The sequence below is a fragment of the Lacerta agilis genome, chromosome 13, assembly GCF_009819535.1.
Source record: "Lacerta agilis isolate rLacAgi1 chromosome 13, rLacAgi1.pri, whole genome shotgun sequence".
NCBI classification, from domain to species: domain Eukaryota; kingdom Metazoa; phylum Chordata; class Lepidosauria; order Squamata; family Lacertidae; genus Lacerta; species Lacerta agilis.
The window spans coordinates 39577885-39592043 of record NC_046324.1 but is presented as its reverse complement, the minus strand read 5'-3'; the positions used below and the strand labels follow the sequence as shown (position 1 = coordinate 39592043).

The 14159-nt window shown below is 46.4% G+C and overlaps 1 protein-coding gene across 1 annotated transcript; it reads right to left on the bottom strand.

Moving 5' to 3' along the window:
- Positions 1-10567: 10567 nt before the first annotated feature.
- On the bottom strand, positions 10568-13858 carry LOC117056682 (melanin-concentrating hormone receptor 1-like). The gene is made up of 2 exons (XM_033167266.1): positions 13623-13858; positions 10568-11826 (listed from the first exon to the last, which is right to left on the bottom strand). Exons 1-2 carry the CDS (start codon positions 13705-13707, stop codon positions 10829-10831), a joined length of 1083 nt encoding a protein of 360 aa, XP_033023157.1. The 5' UTR covers positions 13708-13858; the 3' UTR covers positions 10568-10828.
- Between the last annotated feature and the right edge of the window lie 301 nt (positions 13859-14159).

Here is a 14159-nt window from a genome sequence, read left to right as displayed (position 1 = left end):
AAGTAGATAAATAGGTACCGCTGCGGCAGGAAGGTAAATGGCGTTTCCATGCACTCTGGTTTCCGTCACGGTGTTCCACTGTGCCAGAAGGGGTTTAGTCATGCTGGCCACATGACCCAGAAAGCTGTCTGTGGACAAACAGCAGCTCCCTCAGCCTGAAAGCAAGATGAGCGCCACAACCCCATAGTCGCCTTTGACTGGACTTAACCATCCAGGGGTCCTTTACCTTTTTTTTTTTTTTACCTTAGGTAAGGACAAGACCTGGCACCAGCAGGTGGCATCCATGGGCAGCTTCCTGAACCCCAGTGCAATGTAAGGACCCAGTTCATCTGGTGACTACCCTGGGTCTCATGGCTGGGTTGGAGAAACACCCACCAATTTAATTTCCCACAGTGATCTGTGGTGGGAGCACTGTGGGAAATTAAATGGGAGTTTGCTGTGGCGGCACCAGTTGACTTGCCAATGGTAGGGGAGTCTCCTTCGAAATTTTTGGATCTTTTGCAATGCAGTTCTCAAACCAAAAAGTGCATACTAAAAAGCCCCAAACCCCCAGTAAGTTATAGCCAATGCTTTTCCTATTCAGAGTAGACCCATTGGATTTAATAGGCATGATTCACTTAGTTTCACTCATTTCAAGGGGTCCATTCTTGAGCATGACTCAGTTGAAAACAGTCCCATGTATATTAGGGAAGATTGTGTACACAGATGCATAAATCAGTAAAAACAGAAACGCATTATGTTAGGGATAATTGCTTATAAAACTACATCCATTAAGCAAAGGTACATGCAATATGTGTACGTTGGGAGAACACACATAAAAATGGGCATGAATTTCCAGAATTTCTTTTAATTGCAAACAGAGGTGGAAATGGTGCAAAGTGAACTTGAGATGGAAAAAAATTCGAAATCAAGGACTCGGCTACACAGCTGCAAATATGATGTTTTAAGTGTGTTTTAAGTGCATTATACAAATGGGACACTAGATGGTGCTGATGAGCTAATGGCAAATTCCATATATATTTTATAACATCTTTTTTTAAAAGCATTTTCACAGCGTTTTTTTTAATATCTCTGTAGATTCAGCCCAAAATTCATAGATTTATCCTAAAGACTCAATGAGACTGAAAAAAAGATGGCTGCATCCAGTGCTCACCCTACTCAAAGTAGACACCTTGAAACCAATGGACATATTCACTTAGGTTCATTAATTCCAGCATGTCTACCCTGAGTAGAATGTAGTCAGAGTGGCACCACGGGGCTTGTCAGCACCTTGGCGCAATTCTGTGCTGCAAAATTCCCCTTTCCTGTCTTGCCTGACTCTCTCACTAATCACCCAGCTCCTTTCTCCTGTATATAGAAGTCCCTTTGAACCAGACAAGCATTTCATCTTGAGAAGGGGTGTGGGTGGAATGCCTGATGTTCTACTACCTTCCTTGCACATGTGATTAGGTACTTGAGTTTTCTGTCTTCTGTCGGGGGACTTTTATTCCCAGGTCTGCGGTTTGATGATGAAGTTTTTTCTCTTTGCATAATTCAGAGGATCAGTCGCTTTTGGCTTGGCTTTTGATGTTCCCCTGCAGGCTGAGCAGGGCTTCTTTTCCAAATATAACACCATTTCTGATAACCCTTTTAATGCGCATGTGTGTACATGCGCTCCCATGGGTCATGTCGCTATTATGCAGCCTCAAAATTCAAGAAAATGCAGTGGTTCGGTGTAGGCAATAATAAAGTATGCTTCCTCCAAGGAACTCAGGGTGGTGTATCCTTGTCTTCCTTTTTTGTCTTCACAACTATCCTGAGAGCTGTTAGTTTAGTGTTTCCAAACTGTCTTTAGACTACAATTCCCATCATCCATGACCACTGGACCTGCTAGCTAGGGATGATGGGAGTTGTAGTCAAAAAAACCGCTGGGACCCAAGTTTGGGAAACACTGGTTTAGAAAAAAAGGTGAGTGAGGGACAAACTGTTATCAGTTTATAAAATTATGGCAGGGTCTCCAATTGTCCCTATTTTCCAAGGACGTCCCTGATTTAGAGAAGCCGTTCCAGTTTCTGATTTGCTGATCAGAAGGTTGGCGGTCGAATCCCCGCGACAGGGTTAGCTCCTGTTGCTCAGTCCCAGCTCCTGCCCACCTAGCAGTTTGAAAGCTCGTCAAAGTGCAAGTAGATAAATAGGTACCACTCCAGCGGGAAGGTAAACGCCGTTTCCGTGCGCTGCTCTGGTTCGCCAGAAGCAGCTTAGTCATGCTGGCCACATGACCTGGAAGCTGTACGCTGGCTCCCTCGGCCAGTAATGCGAGATGAGTGCCACAACCCCAGAGTTGGCCACGACTGGACCTAAAGGTCAGGGGTCCCTTTACCTTTACCTTTACTTTCATTGGAGAAATGTTGGAGGGTATGGAGTTATCCAACCCCCCAAGCCGTCTGAAGGTATAGGGAGGTTTTTTTAAAAAATGTTTTAATGTTTTATTATGTTTTTATATATGTTGGAAGCTGCCCAGAGTGGCTGGGGCAACCCAGTAAGATGTGTGGGGTATAAATAGTAAAATTGCCATTATGTAATGGGACGTCCCTATTTTCATCGGTGAAATGTCGGAGGGTATATTATGGATGGGATGGAGAAAGGTTTTGTCCCTTTCTCATTACTCTAGAACTTTTGGGCAGCAAATGAAGCTGAATGTGGAAAGATTTGTGAAAGCTTGGAGGAAGGGTACTGCCTCATTTTGCCTAATGTTAGAGCCAGCCCTGTCACGTCACATCTGTATCAGCCCTAAGGCTGTGGCTATAGGCGCGCCCCAGGAATCCCATTCCCTCTGTGCAACAAATAAAGATGTGATCCACCAGAATCCACCGAAGGAGCCGTGGTTCAAATCTGAGCAAACAAAGAGTGATTCACAGCAAACAGAAACCTAACTCCCTCAGCTTAGGTGAGACCTCTAAGATTCTTAGCTCTCAGTAGCAGCCACCACCTCAATTTGCAATCAAAATGCTGCTGCTAAACTGTTGTTTTGGTTCTTGCAGAGAAGACATTCTGGCTTTGCAGAAGAAGATTTGACCTTCCTTGTGGTATAACTGAATTTCTCAGGGATTCTGCCTTTCTGGTGTATCAGAGCGGTGAATATCAGGGGAGCAGAAGCGTCGGTCTGTGGCAACCAAACCAACAAAAAATATTGGGGCACCTTAAAGAACCACGTTATCAGAACCACCATGTTTAGCTGCACAGGGTCACTCTCTCACCTGATGGATTGAACATACAGAGAAGTGCAGGATGCAAATAGTGGGGCCATTTATCTGAGCTTTTGACCTTTAATTTCTTTCTCACAAATATTTGTATACCACAATTTCATAACATCAAAGCAGATTACAGCTGTGATAAGACAATGGAAAACACATAAATACGAAAACAGATCACCAGCTGATGATAGAAATGTCACATTCTCACTGCCACCCAATAATTATGTTAGGCCTTATGATCTAACATTTTTACATTTTTTAATCTGTCTCTCTTCCTTTTTGCAGGGTGTCAATCTTGCAATTCCACTGACAGGTGCAAAAGACCCCTCTGCCTGTACATGCCTGTTCAACCACTGTAATATTTTCCCATTCCTGCAAACCTAGTGACAAGAAGTCTATAATGAAACGGCTGTTCCGTTTGCTTGTTAGGCCAGAGGATTAGGGTCGTTATAATGGGCTAATGGTCTTAGCGCTGGCATTCTCTGCCCTTTCCTCTATAAGCCATTTAAACTGGCATACCTGGATTTAAGCCAATTTATTTTTCACAGGCAAGTCAACAGCACCACACTGGGCTGCAAGCAAGTAGCCTACTTAGGCTTAATCGGTTTTTGGAACAAGCTGTATGGAAAGATAGGAGAAGAAAGCTCCCTAGCTTCTGTCAGGAATCAATCAATAGCTGTTAACAGCTCATTGTCATTTCCTAAGTGGAAGTTGTTGAGTTTTTGTTGTTGGAAAATCTATTGGGGGAAATTGGAGTTTGATTCAGAGTTCTTATAGGCAAGCTAAGGAACAGAGCGTTTTCTGCTATCTGTGCACCATTGGCACACATAAGAGGTTGGGAAAACATTGTCTGTTGATCAAAACTTTTGGCTCTCTTGCATCACAAGAACCCTATTGCACCAGGCCAATAGCCCATCTAGTCCAGCATCCTTTACTCACAGTGACAGATCAGATGCCCATGGGAAGCCCGCAAGGAAGCCCTAAATGCAACAACACTCCACCTGCCTCAGATTGCCAGCAACTGGCATTCAGAGACATATTGCCTCTGATAGCGGAGGTAGTACATTGTGGCTCGTGGCCATTGATACGCAGTACTATCTGATGGATAGCAAAGAAAGACATTGTAAAAGGGGTTCCTCCTGGAGAAAATTCTGGTGCATATCCTATGCTGGAACAGTGTGCAGGAAACCTGTGGTACAAAACAGTGTCTTCCTAAGAGCTGTTCAACAGTGGAACCATCTCCCTTGGGAGGTTGTGGACTCTCCTTCCTTGGAGGTTTTTAACCCGTTGATGGTTTTGTAAGTAAAGCATTTTAAACTTACTAAAGGTGTGGTCTCTTTCTCTGCTAAGGGCAGTGGGTAGCTTTGGAAGAAACTAAGAAGGGGATATTATAAAGGTCTAACAGCCTATATTTCCATGCTTTGCTGCATGTTTTGTCATTCTAAATCTCTGCTGGGGCTCTCTCACTGACGTGTACTTGCCCCCCCCCCAAACCGGGGGTGCCGGCTCCTGGGGGCAGAGGTACTTCCCCCCCCCCCAAAAAAAGTTTTAAAGCATTGTCCCTTCAGCGTTGTTTGGGGCTCAAGTCACAGCAAGACAAGATGTGAGACCACACCTTGGTTGGCACATATATAACATTCCTGGATATGCCAATGTTTACTGCCCATATCTCAGGTGTCTTTCTGTATCCCTCAAAGCTGTTTCATCGTTTGGCTGATGCATTCTGCCAAATATTTTGCAATTGAGTTGAGCAATGCAGGTGCTGTATGCTTAATTGCAAAGGCAGAGGTATGCCAGACATGATGGAAATAGCGCAGAGATCTCAGAGCTCATTTTCTGGGAGCCTTTCAGGAGCAAGAGCTGTCTGAACCCTGACTGATATTATTTGTGATCTGTTGGCAGGCCATGATAAAACCAAGGTGGCTGCATTTGCAATAGCGGCTCCAAAAAACTCCTGTGATTTTCTAAAGACTTCCACCGTGGACTGCAAAGAAAACCATCCACAACAGAGTACTGGTATATTGATGTTGTTGTTAATTTCAGTTTCTCTTGACGGTTATCACTGTCATATATTATTCGTGTGATTATTAGTGCTGTATTTTGTCCCAGCTTCCCTCGTGTTTTTCTTAGCAGGAATTTAGATTTCCTACCCACCTGCGATTGTAGGTACTTGTTCTATGCGCATGCGTTGTAAGGGCCATTATGTCACAGGTAAATATAATCGCTCAATTCCCAGTGGCATTTGAAGAGAAGCATTGGCTTTGGGAGTTTTCGATGAAAGTGTCTCTAAAATTAATCGCTGCAAGAATGAAAATGATCAAAGTGCCCTTTTGCTTTTTTTGTTTTAGCAGCTGCATCGTGTACCGGTATATATAAGGAAGTGAAAGGTTTTTGTTTTTTTTAATGATTGTTATTCCAGTCAGGTCTGCAAAGAGAGCTTCACAATTCTGCAGGCAATGGAAGACCTGGATTCAACTGTTTTAACAGGGTCCAGAGGGGATGAGCTCATCTAGGTCTTTCCCCAAAGATCTTTAGACTTAACAGCCATCCTGACTGGACATCAGGTGCTTAAGTGGTTCCAGTCTGGTGTGTAGGAAGAGAAGCTTATCAGTATAACTGCCTAAGGCTGGGATGAGGGATCCCGTGACACTAAATTGGCCGAGGGACTGACAAAGATTTATTTATTGATCACATTTATGCCTCACCTTCCCTCTACATTGGTATAGGGGCGGAGCAAGGGGGCAGGGGGGGGCAGTCCGCCCCGAGTACCACCCTGGGGGGGGTGACACTCCGGGGGCAGGCCCCACCCCCGCGATCGACACCGGCGGCATGGCAACTTTTAAAAGGCTGCAACGCGCGAACAGCAGCACAGCGTCTGTGCTGCTGTTCGCCCGCTGCAGCCTTAAAACGCGGCGCGGCGCAGCCCAGTGCTGGTCACAAGGAGCGCCGGCTGATCGTGCCCGCCACCTTTGGTGGACTGTGCATGTCCACCCAAGATGGCGGGCGCGATCGGCCGGCACCCCTTCTGACCGGCGACGCGCTGCGTTTTAAGGCTCTAGCGGGCAAACAGCAGTGCTGCTGTTCGCCCGCTGCAGCCTTAAAACGTGGCGCGGTGCGGCGCGGCGCCGGCTGGAAGGGGCATCGGCCGATTGCGCCCGCCATCTTGGGTGGACTGTGCATGTCCACACATGCACAGTCCACCTAGGAGGCTGCATATGCGGCAAAGCGGCTCGCTGTGCCTCTGCATTGGTACCTCGGGTTAAGTACTTAATTCGTTCCGGAGGTCCGTTCTTAACCTGAAGCGTACTTAACCCGAGGTTCCACTGTATTTGCTCAAGGTGGAACTCAGTGTTCTCCATCTCCTCATTTATTTCATTTCCTCTTCATTTCATTTCATTTTGCTTCACTTCACTTTTAGTTCGTATACTGCCTTTTTTATATCACTACACCCAATGATTTTACAAGCTGAAGAAACAACAAAGATCACACACGCCTTACAACAATTGGATGCAATACAAACATGTCATAATAAAAAAACATAACTTTAAAATAAACAGCTTGTGTCAAATAAAGTACTGCTCAATAATCCATGAGAATATAATAGTGCACGTAAAAAATAAATATCAGCAAATAATAAACAGAAATTCACTCTTAACAATTACAATAAATAATTTCTAGACTATGATCGATAAAAAATAACAGCAAGTCACAGTGCCTAAAACAACACAGTGCAAATTGAGAAGCAAAGATGCACAACTTATAAAATTATTTTTTAAAAATATATATATATATCCCTGAACGCTTCTTCTCTCTTCTCAGCTGCTCTTCTGCCTGCCATGGTCTGAGAAAGGCTCCTGGAGGGTGCAGCAAAGCAGGTGGAAAAAGCCATTGCCTGGCGGCCAGCACAATGTCTCTCTTCCCCTTGCCTCCCCCTCACCTTCATTGCTCTGTCCACTTTGACCAAAAGGGAATGTGGTCACCAGTCTGAAAAAGGTTTGCCATTCCTACTACAACTTATAAAGTTATCTCCCGCTTGGACTACTGCAACATGCTCTACGTGGGGCTACCTTTGAAGGTGACCCGCAAACAATAACTAATCCAGAATGCGGGAGCTAGACTGGCGACTGGAGGGGCCTCCAGGACCACATAACACCAGTCCTGAAAGACCTACATTGGCTCCCAGTACGTTTCCGAGCACAATTCAAAGTGTTGGTGCTGACCTTTAAAGCCCTTTAAAGGTCCAACTTAGAGGGCCTTCTGGTGGTTCCCTCACTGCAAGAAGTGAGGTTACAGGGAACCAGGCAGAGGGCCTTTCGGTAGTGGCGCCCGCCCTGTGGAAGCCCTCCCATCAGATGTCAAGGAAATAAACAACTATCTGGCTTTTAGAAGACATCTGAAGGCAGCCCTTCTTAGGGAAGTTTTTAATGGCTGATGTTTTAATGTATTTTTAATCTTTTGTTGGAAGTCGTCCAGAGTGGCTGAGGAAACCCAGCCAGATGGGTGGAGTATAAATATTATTATTAATAATAATCTATATATATTAAAATGTTCAAGATGGGTACGCGGACGCAAAGGCCTTGCTCCGTAACCGCTTGACTGATTGCCTTCAAATTTGGGGACAACATTCCTTGGCCATATGGGAAGGTTCTTAGATACCTAGATTGCAAAAATATCACACCTTTCCCAGGTAAATCAGTGAATTTGTGGGGGAAAACAGTGCCCTCCAGTGGACGTCAAAGCAACACATGCTTTACAACAACAGACTTCAGAAGAGGGTGGGAGGGGGAGCGGAACTTGAGGTTGCCTCAGCCAATAGGCTGTTGGCGGGGAGGGGCCAAATCAACCTTTAGCTACCATGCCATAACAACTCCTTGCCTCAGGCTGGGCCAATTCCCATTTTAAAACATTGAGCAACAGACACGAGAGTGCGGAGGTGACGGAACAAATCACAGCACAGGAGTTCAACAGAACAACCTGTGGAGAGCCAGGGAAAACCGGGGGGAAACCGGAAAGAAGGCAGGTAGCAGATCAACACAGTTTCGGAGTGACCACGGAGAGTGTGGGGGAGGGGAACAAATCACGCCGCGTGAGTGGAAGACGAAAACAGGGGGGGGGAGACTGAGAGGAGGCAGGCAGACGTTCATCAGGATAAGCTCTGGGAAACCAGGTGAAAATGGGAGGGAAACACTGAAAGGAGGCGTGTTTAAGTTCATCGGGATAACGTGTGGGAAACCAGGCGAAAAAGGGGGGAGGGAGATTGAAATGGGGCACATGGAACTTCGTGGGGATAAGCTGTGGGAAACCAGGCGAGAACGGGCCCGGGGGGGGGAGAGCCACAGCAGTAATAATAATAATAATTATATTATTATTAATTTTATTATAATAATTAATAATAATAATAATATATTATTATTATTATTATTTGGTGCTTACACACACAGAGAGAAAGAGAAAATATGCATTGCTAGTTGTTTACTTTTCTATTACTTCAAGGGAGGGAGAGATGGGAAATGCATTTGATTTCACCAATCTTCTCACAATAACCCTGATATCAAAAAGACTGCTGCGTTTCACCCCAGAAACATTTCTGCAGCAGCCTGCCATCCACTGAACCAAGGATGTTTTGTGTTTCTTCCCCCGCTCCCTTCAATCTTTTAATAAAGAACCAAAGTTTCAAACACTCGGAAAAATAAAGAAGAACCTTCACAGAGAGTGCTGTGGAAATTAAATGAATGCTTTTATGTAGGCAGTGGATTAAAATAAACCCAATCTGTCTAGAAAGGGTTTAAATTAATATGTATGCATCGACTCAGAACCAAAGACATGGCAAGTTCCTATATTCTTGGAAATTTAAGCCGCTCACACAATCCGCACTGAGTACTCTCTTTATTCAAGACTTTTCAAGGACACGGTTCAAATGAGCTGAAATACCTCTGGCACACCACGCCAAGCTTGAAGCGAAACCAAACAAAATTAAATTGTCGCGTAGCAGGTTCAAGTTGCAATCATTCCATTGGTCAAAAAACCAATACAGCTAAACTCATATACTTAGTGTTAAAGAATATATAACAGGGTTCTCTAAATACGTTGTTAATGAATGGCACACATTCCAACCCACTTCAAAAAAGAAAAAGAGATTTTCAGATTTAGCCAACTTTAGGAAGTGTGTATGTGTGTTTTACAAGCTGGAGTGTCACAAACTTTCAACAGCCTTGTGTGGGGTGTGATAGAATCTATTCACAGGGAAGAAGGTCTTAGCATTCCCAGGTTGGGCTGGGAGAGAACCCAGGCTTGTAGCCAATCCTAGTAAACCTGTTCAAATTAATGGGCATGCCTAGCTTAATTTAGGTTTATCCCAGTGGTTCCACTCTAACTTACAGCCTCCTGCTTGAAACTCTGGAGAGCTGCTGACCATAGGCACCAACTCTAAGAGACCCAGACCACTTTGCCCCCCCAAAAAATTGACAGTTCCAAGCTGCCCCAGCCTCTTCCTCCACTGTGTGAAAGCACAGGTAAGACGCCCAATAGCCCAACCGCCTCCCATTCTCCTGGGGCACCTCCCCTCCCTTCAAATGGCCTTGGCCCTGCTCAGCACCTTTGACAAACTACAGTTCCCAGAATTCTTTGGGGGAAGCCACGACTGTTTAAAGTGGTATATGTTGCTTTAGATCTATAGCACAGATGGAACCTAGGTCAGACGCCACCTCCACACTGGAGGGCAGAAAGCTAGGTTAGGGGTTTGTCTTACCAGATTCAATCTCTGATATCGTCAGAAAGGGCTGGGAATGTCCCCTGCCTGAAATGCCGACAAGCTACTTCCAGTCTGTGGCGACCAGGCCTAGGAAATGTAGTACCTTCCAGATGTTGGCAAACTTAGGAGACCAGGGTTCAAATCCCCACTCAGCCATAAAGCTCACTGGGCGACGGTGAGCCATTCAGTGCCTCTCGGTCTAACCAATCTCACGGGGTTGTTGTGAGGATTAAATTCAGAGTGGGGAGAACCATGTACACCACCTCGAGCTCCTTGGTGTAGAAGAGGATAATAATAATAATAATAATAATAATAATAATAATAATAATAGGCCGCCCATCTGACTGGGCTGCCCCAACCACTCTGGTCAGCTTCCAACAAATTATAAAACCACAGTAAAACATCAAGCAGGTGTCTTCTAAAAGTCAGATATCTGTTTATTTCCTTGACATCTGATGGGAGGGTGTTCCACTACTGAGAACCAGGCCCCTGGAAACTCACTTCTCACAATGAGGGAACCACCAGAAGGATCTCGGAGCTGGACCTCAGTGTCTGGGCTGAACGATGGAGGTGGATATGCTCCTTCAGGTATACAAATGCAATTAAACCAACCAACCAAATGAGTGAATGAAATCCCTGATCCTTGACAGCCCCTTGCTGTGGCTGATGAGAGTTGCAGTCCAGCAACATTTGGAGAGTGCCATGTTGGCTACTTCTGCTGCAGACCCTACTGAGCTAGATACATAAGGTGAATGTTCCTCTCTTTTTTCCTATCAGCGGACTGTCATCAGTCCCTGCGGCTAACTGGACTATAAATGGGAACAAGGCCGCAATATTCTCATCCCTACCTGGCTGAGACAGAGACCAAATGCAGCAGAGGTTGCCCAGACTCGCTGGGCTGTCCCCGTGCGCTTTTGACTCGGTTCTGGGTCACCTCCTCCCCGGCATCTGCAGGCCGGACGGAGATGACGATGCGCCTGCGAAAGTTCTGTCCGAGCAAGATGTAGATGAAAGGGTTCAGGCAGCTGTTGGCGTAGCCCAGGCTGATGGCCACATTGTAGGCATAGTAGAAAGCGAGGGTGGGCTGGGGCACGGCCAGCTGGACCAACTGCAGGACGTGGAAAGGGGCCCAGCAGACAAAGAAGGCCAGGCAGATGGCGATGGCGACCCGAGTCACCTTCTTGGTGCGGAGCCTGGTGCACCTCTGTCCGGTAAGGGCTTGCGAGGAGCTTGCCATCCTCAGCAGGATCCTTCTGTAGGCCACGGTGATGAGAGCAAAAGGGATGGCAAATGCCAGGAAGAACTGGTACAGGGTGTACCAGTAGACGTCCCGCCGAGGGTCCGGCAGGCAGATCCCACAGCCCAGCAAGCCTCCGCCCAAGGGAATGAGCCTTGCGTACATCCACACGGGAGTGATGCTGAGGAAGGAAAGAGCCCAAAGGATACAGATGGCCGAGATGGCTACGGGGGGCTTCCGGAAGCGTGTGGAAGTGAAGGGGTACACCGTGGCCAGGTAGCGGTCGATGGACATGGCGGTGAGGATGTAGGTGCTGGTGAACTGGCTGTTGGCGTCCAAGGCGGTGATGATGGTGCACATGGTTTCTCCAAAGTGCCAAGCGCCGTTGCCGAGCAGCTGGTGGATGAGGAACGGCATGCCCAGGAGGAAGAGCAAGTCCACCATGGATAGGTTGACGATGAAGATGTCGGGGACGCTGCTGGTGGGGCTGGGCTTCTTGAAGACGGCGCAGATCACCATGCTGTTGCCGATGATGCCCAGCAGGCAGATGATGCCAAACAGGGTGGGCATGATGAAGGTAGAGTAGCTTGCAGGGCTGAGGTCGCCTTCCAACGAGGGTGGGGTTGGGGAAGGAAAGGAAAGACAGAATAACTTCAAATGATGCTCACATGGCTGTCCACAAAGGATAAGGCTATGAATGGAGGCTAGGGTGGCTGTGCTCTACCCTTCACTGTCAGAGGCCGACTACCAGTTGCTGGGGAAGCACAAGCGAGGAGAGGGCTGGTGCACTCAGGTCCTGTTTGCCAGTTGCCCACAAGTCCCTGGTTGGCCACTGGGAGAAAAGGATGCTGTTCAAGGTGGGCCATTGGCTTGATCCAGCAGTCTCTTCTTACATTGCAGCATTGTCTATTAATTTTCTATCCCACCCTTCTCCCCGAAGGAGCCCAGAACGGCAAGCATGTCAATAATAAAACAATAAAGCTGCATGCTTCTAGAGAAAGTGAAAACTTTCTTTTTAAAATAATAATAATAATCAACTTATTCCTACAAAACAATGTCAAGGTTGTCCAGAACAGCATCTTTCAGACCACAGAATGTCTGAGTGAACAGGGATGTTTCAGAATTGCACCTGAAAGCTGTTAATGAGAGAGACAGGTGCACCTCACCTGGGGGGGGGCACATTCCACAAATGGAATGTCAAGGGTCAGCAACACTTGGGCACACACACCGCACCCACAGTGGTAGCACCACCAATAGGGCCTCCCCTGCTGATCTCAGGGCTCAAGGTGGTTGATACAGAGGAAGATGCTCTTGTGGTATCAAACAGCTTATGATATACATTTTTTTGTGGACTAGGGTCCACTTGGTCAGATGCACAAAGTGTTATCCTCTAGCTTCATTCTGCCTTGTCCCCTCTATGAATTAAGGGCTATTGCAGGGATGGAGGGGTGGATGTCCTGGACTCCAACTTCTGTCCTCATCCATACTATCAGACATACTGTTTGAGGCTGATGGGAGCTGGAGTCCAATGACATGTGAAGGACTACAGGTTCTCAATCCCTGGTTTACAACAAGCTCCCAGCAAAACAAGGTTTTCCAAAGTTGAGAAGCACCTTCTTGCAGGGAATTTCTTATTTTTGGTCAATAAAATGAAAAAGTATCCAATCATAAGCCCTCCAGATGTTTTTCTGACTCTGATGTCCACCAGCCCCAGCCAGCAGACAGTGAGGATGGGAGTGATATCCTGGCAACATCTGGAGGGCCACAGGTTTCCCACCCCTGCTAATATCACCTGCCTCCTCTATTGAGCTTTTCTTTGGACATGTCTGGTTTGCACAGAGCCCACTGCACCCATTGGCAGTTACACTAATCTTGCAAAATGTGACTGGAAGAACTCAGAAGGGTCTATATGTGCTTTTTCCATGGAAAAAGGCTTCAGAATAGACACATAGCACATCTCCCTTGCCTCTTATTTACCAGAGTGTTTGGAAGAAAACAGCACCATTTATGTTTGTTACAGCAAGAGAAAGAAGAGCATTTCTCGTGGACATATCAGACCATAACAGTGGTCTAAACGTGCAGGAAATACACGCAGAAGCCTCCAAATTAAAAGAGCTTTGCACACCTAACTAACTCTACATGTTCCTATGCCACACAGTTCCAGAGCTGCCTATATAAATGCATACACTAGTTCCTGCACATAGACACACATAATGTTTAATGTGCAGCTATCACCTGCCCCAATTCCTTTTGCAATAAATCTCATGCACACAGATGTTGGTGGGTCTGACATTTGACTCTGAGATGGAAAGAGATTCAGATGAGAATCCATATAAAGTTCCCATCGAAAAGAATCCCTTCCTCTTGTCTCAAAATATTACGGCTCTCTCCCCTGACTTACCGTTGTGGGAAAAGTTTTGTCCTATCTTGGAGATATTTGGAGTGCTGTCATTCATGCTCACGGTGTGATTCAGGTGGAAATCCATCCTTCAGGGAAGGGAAACTGGATCCCATCAGCGGTTGGAAGATGCCATGCTTTCATTGCTGTTTCATACGGAAGAATGACAGGAGGGAAGCTGGATCCCGGGAGAGCCTGCAAAACCAACATTCTCCAAGCGATTCCTTTTGTGCAGCTGGAAGCAGCAGTTTCTCTTGCCGAGTGGGGTGGATGCGTTCTAAAGCGACTGCAAAGGCAGGGAGCGGTGGCGAAAGCAGACTTTGCCTGCTGTCTGCACCACCCTCAGGACAAAACGGACACCAGAGTAGAAAGAAACAGAGTCCAGAATATCATCACTGCAACACCTTTGCAGCATGCAGATGAAAAGGGGGATCCTTGAAGTAGAGGTGGAGGAGAAATTTGCATGTTCATTCCCCCTCCCATGGCATTTCAAGCTACATTTACATAGTGATGTTGGCATCAGAGAGGTGCAGGGATGTC

What these genes read in the sequence shown, in the direction of transcription:
- LOC117056682 (XM_033167266.1), bottom strand. Translation starts at nt 13,707, where the DNA reads ATGGATTTCCACCTGAATCACACCGTGAGCATGAATGACAGCACTCCA. An exon ending in ACAAAACTTTTCCCACAACG is followed by an intron (nt 11,827 to 13,622) that starts GTAAGTCAGGGG and finishes CCTCGTTGGAAG; the next exon opens with GCGACCTCAGCCCTGCAAGC.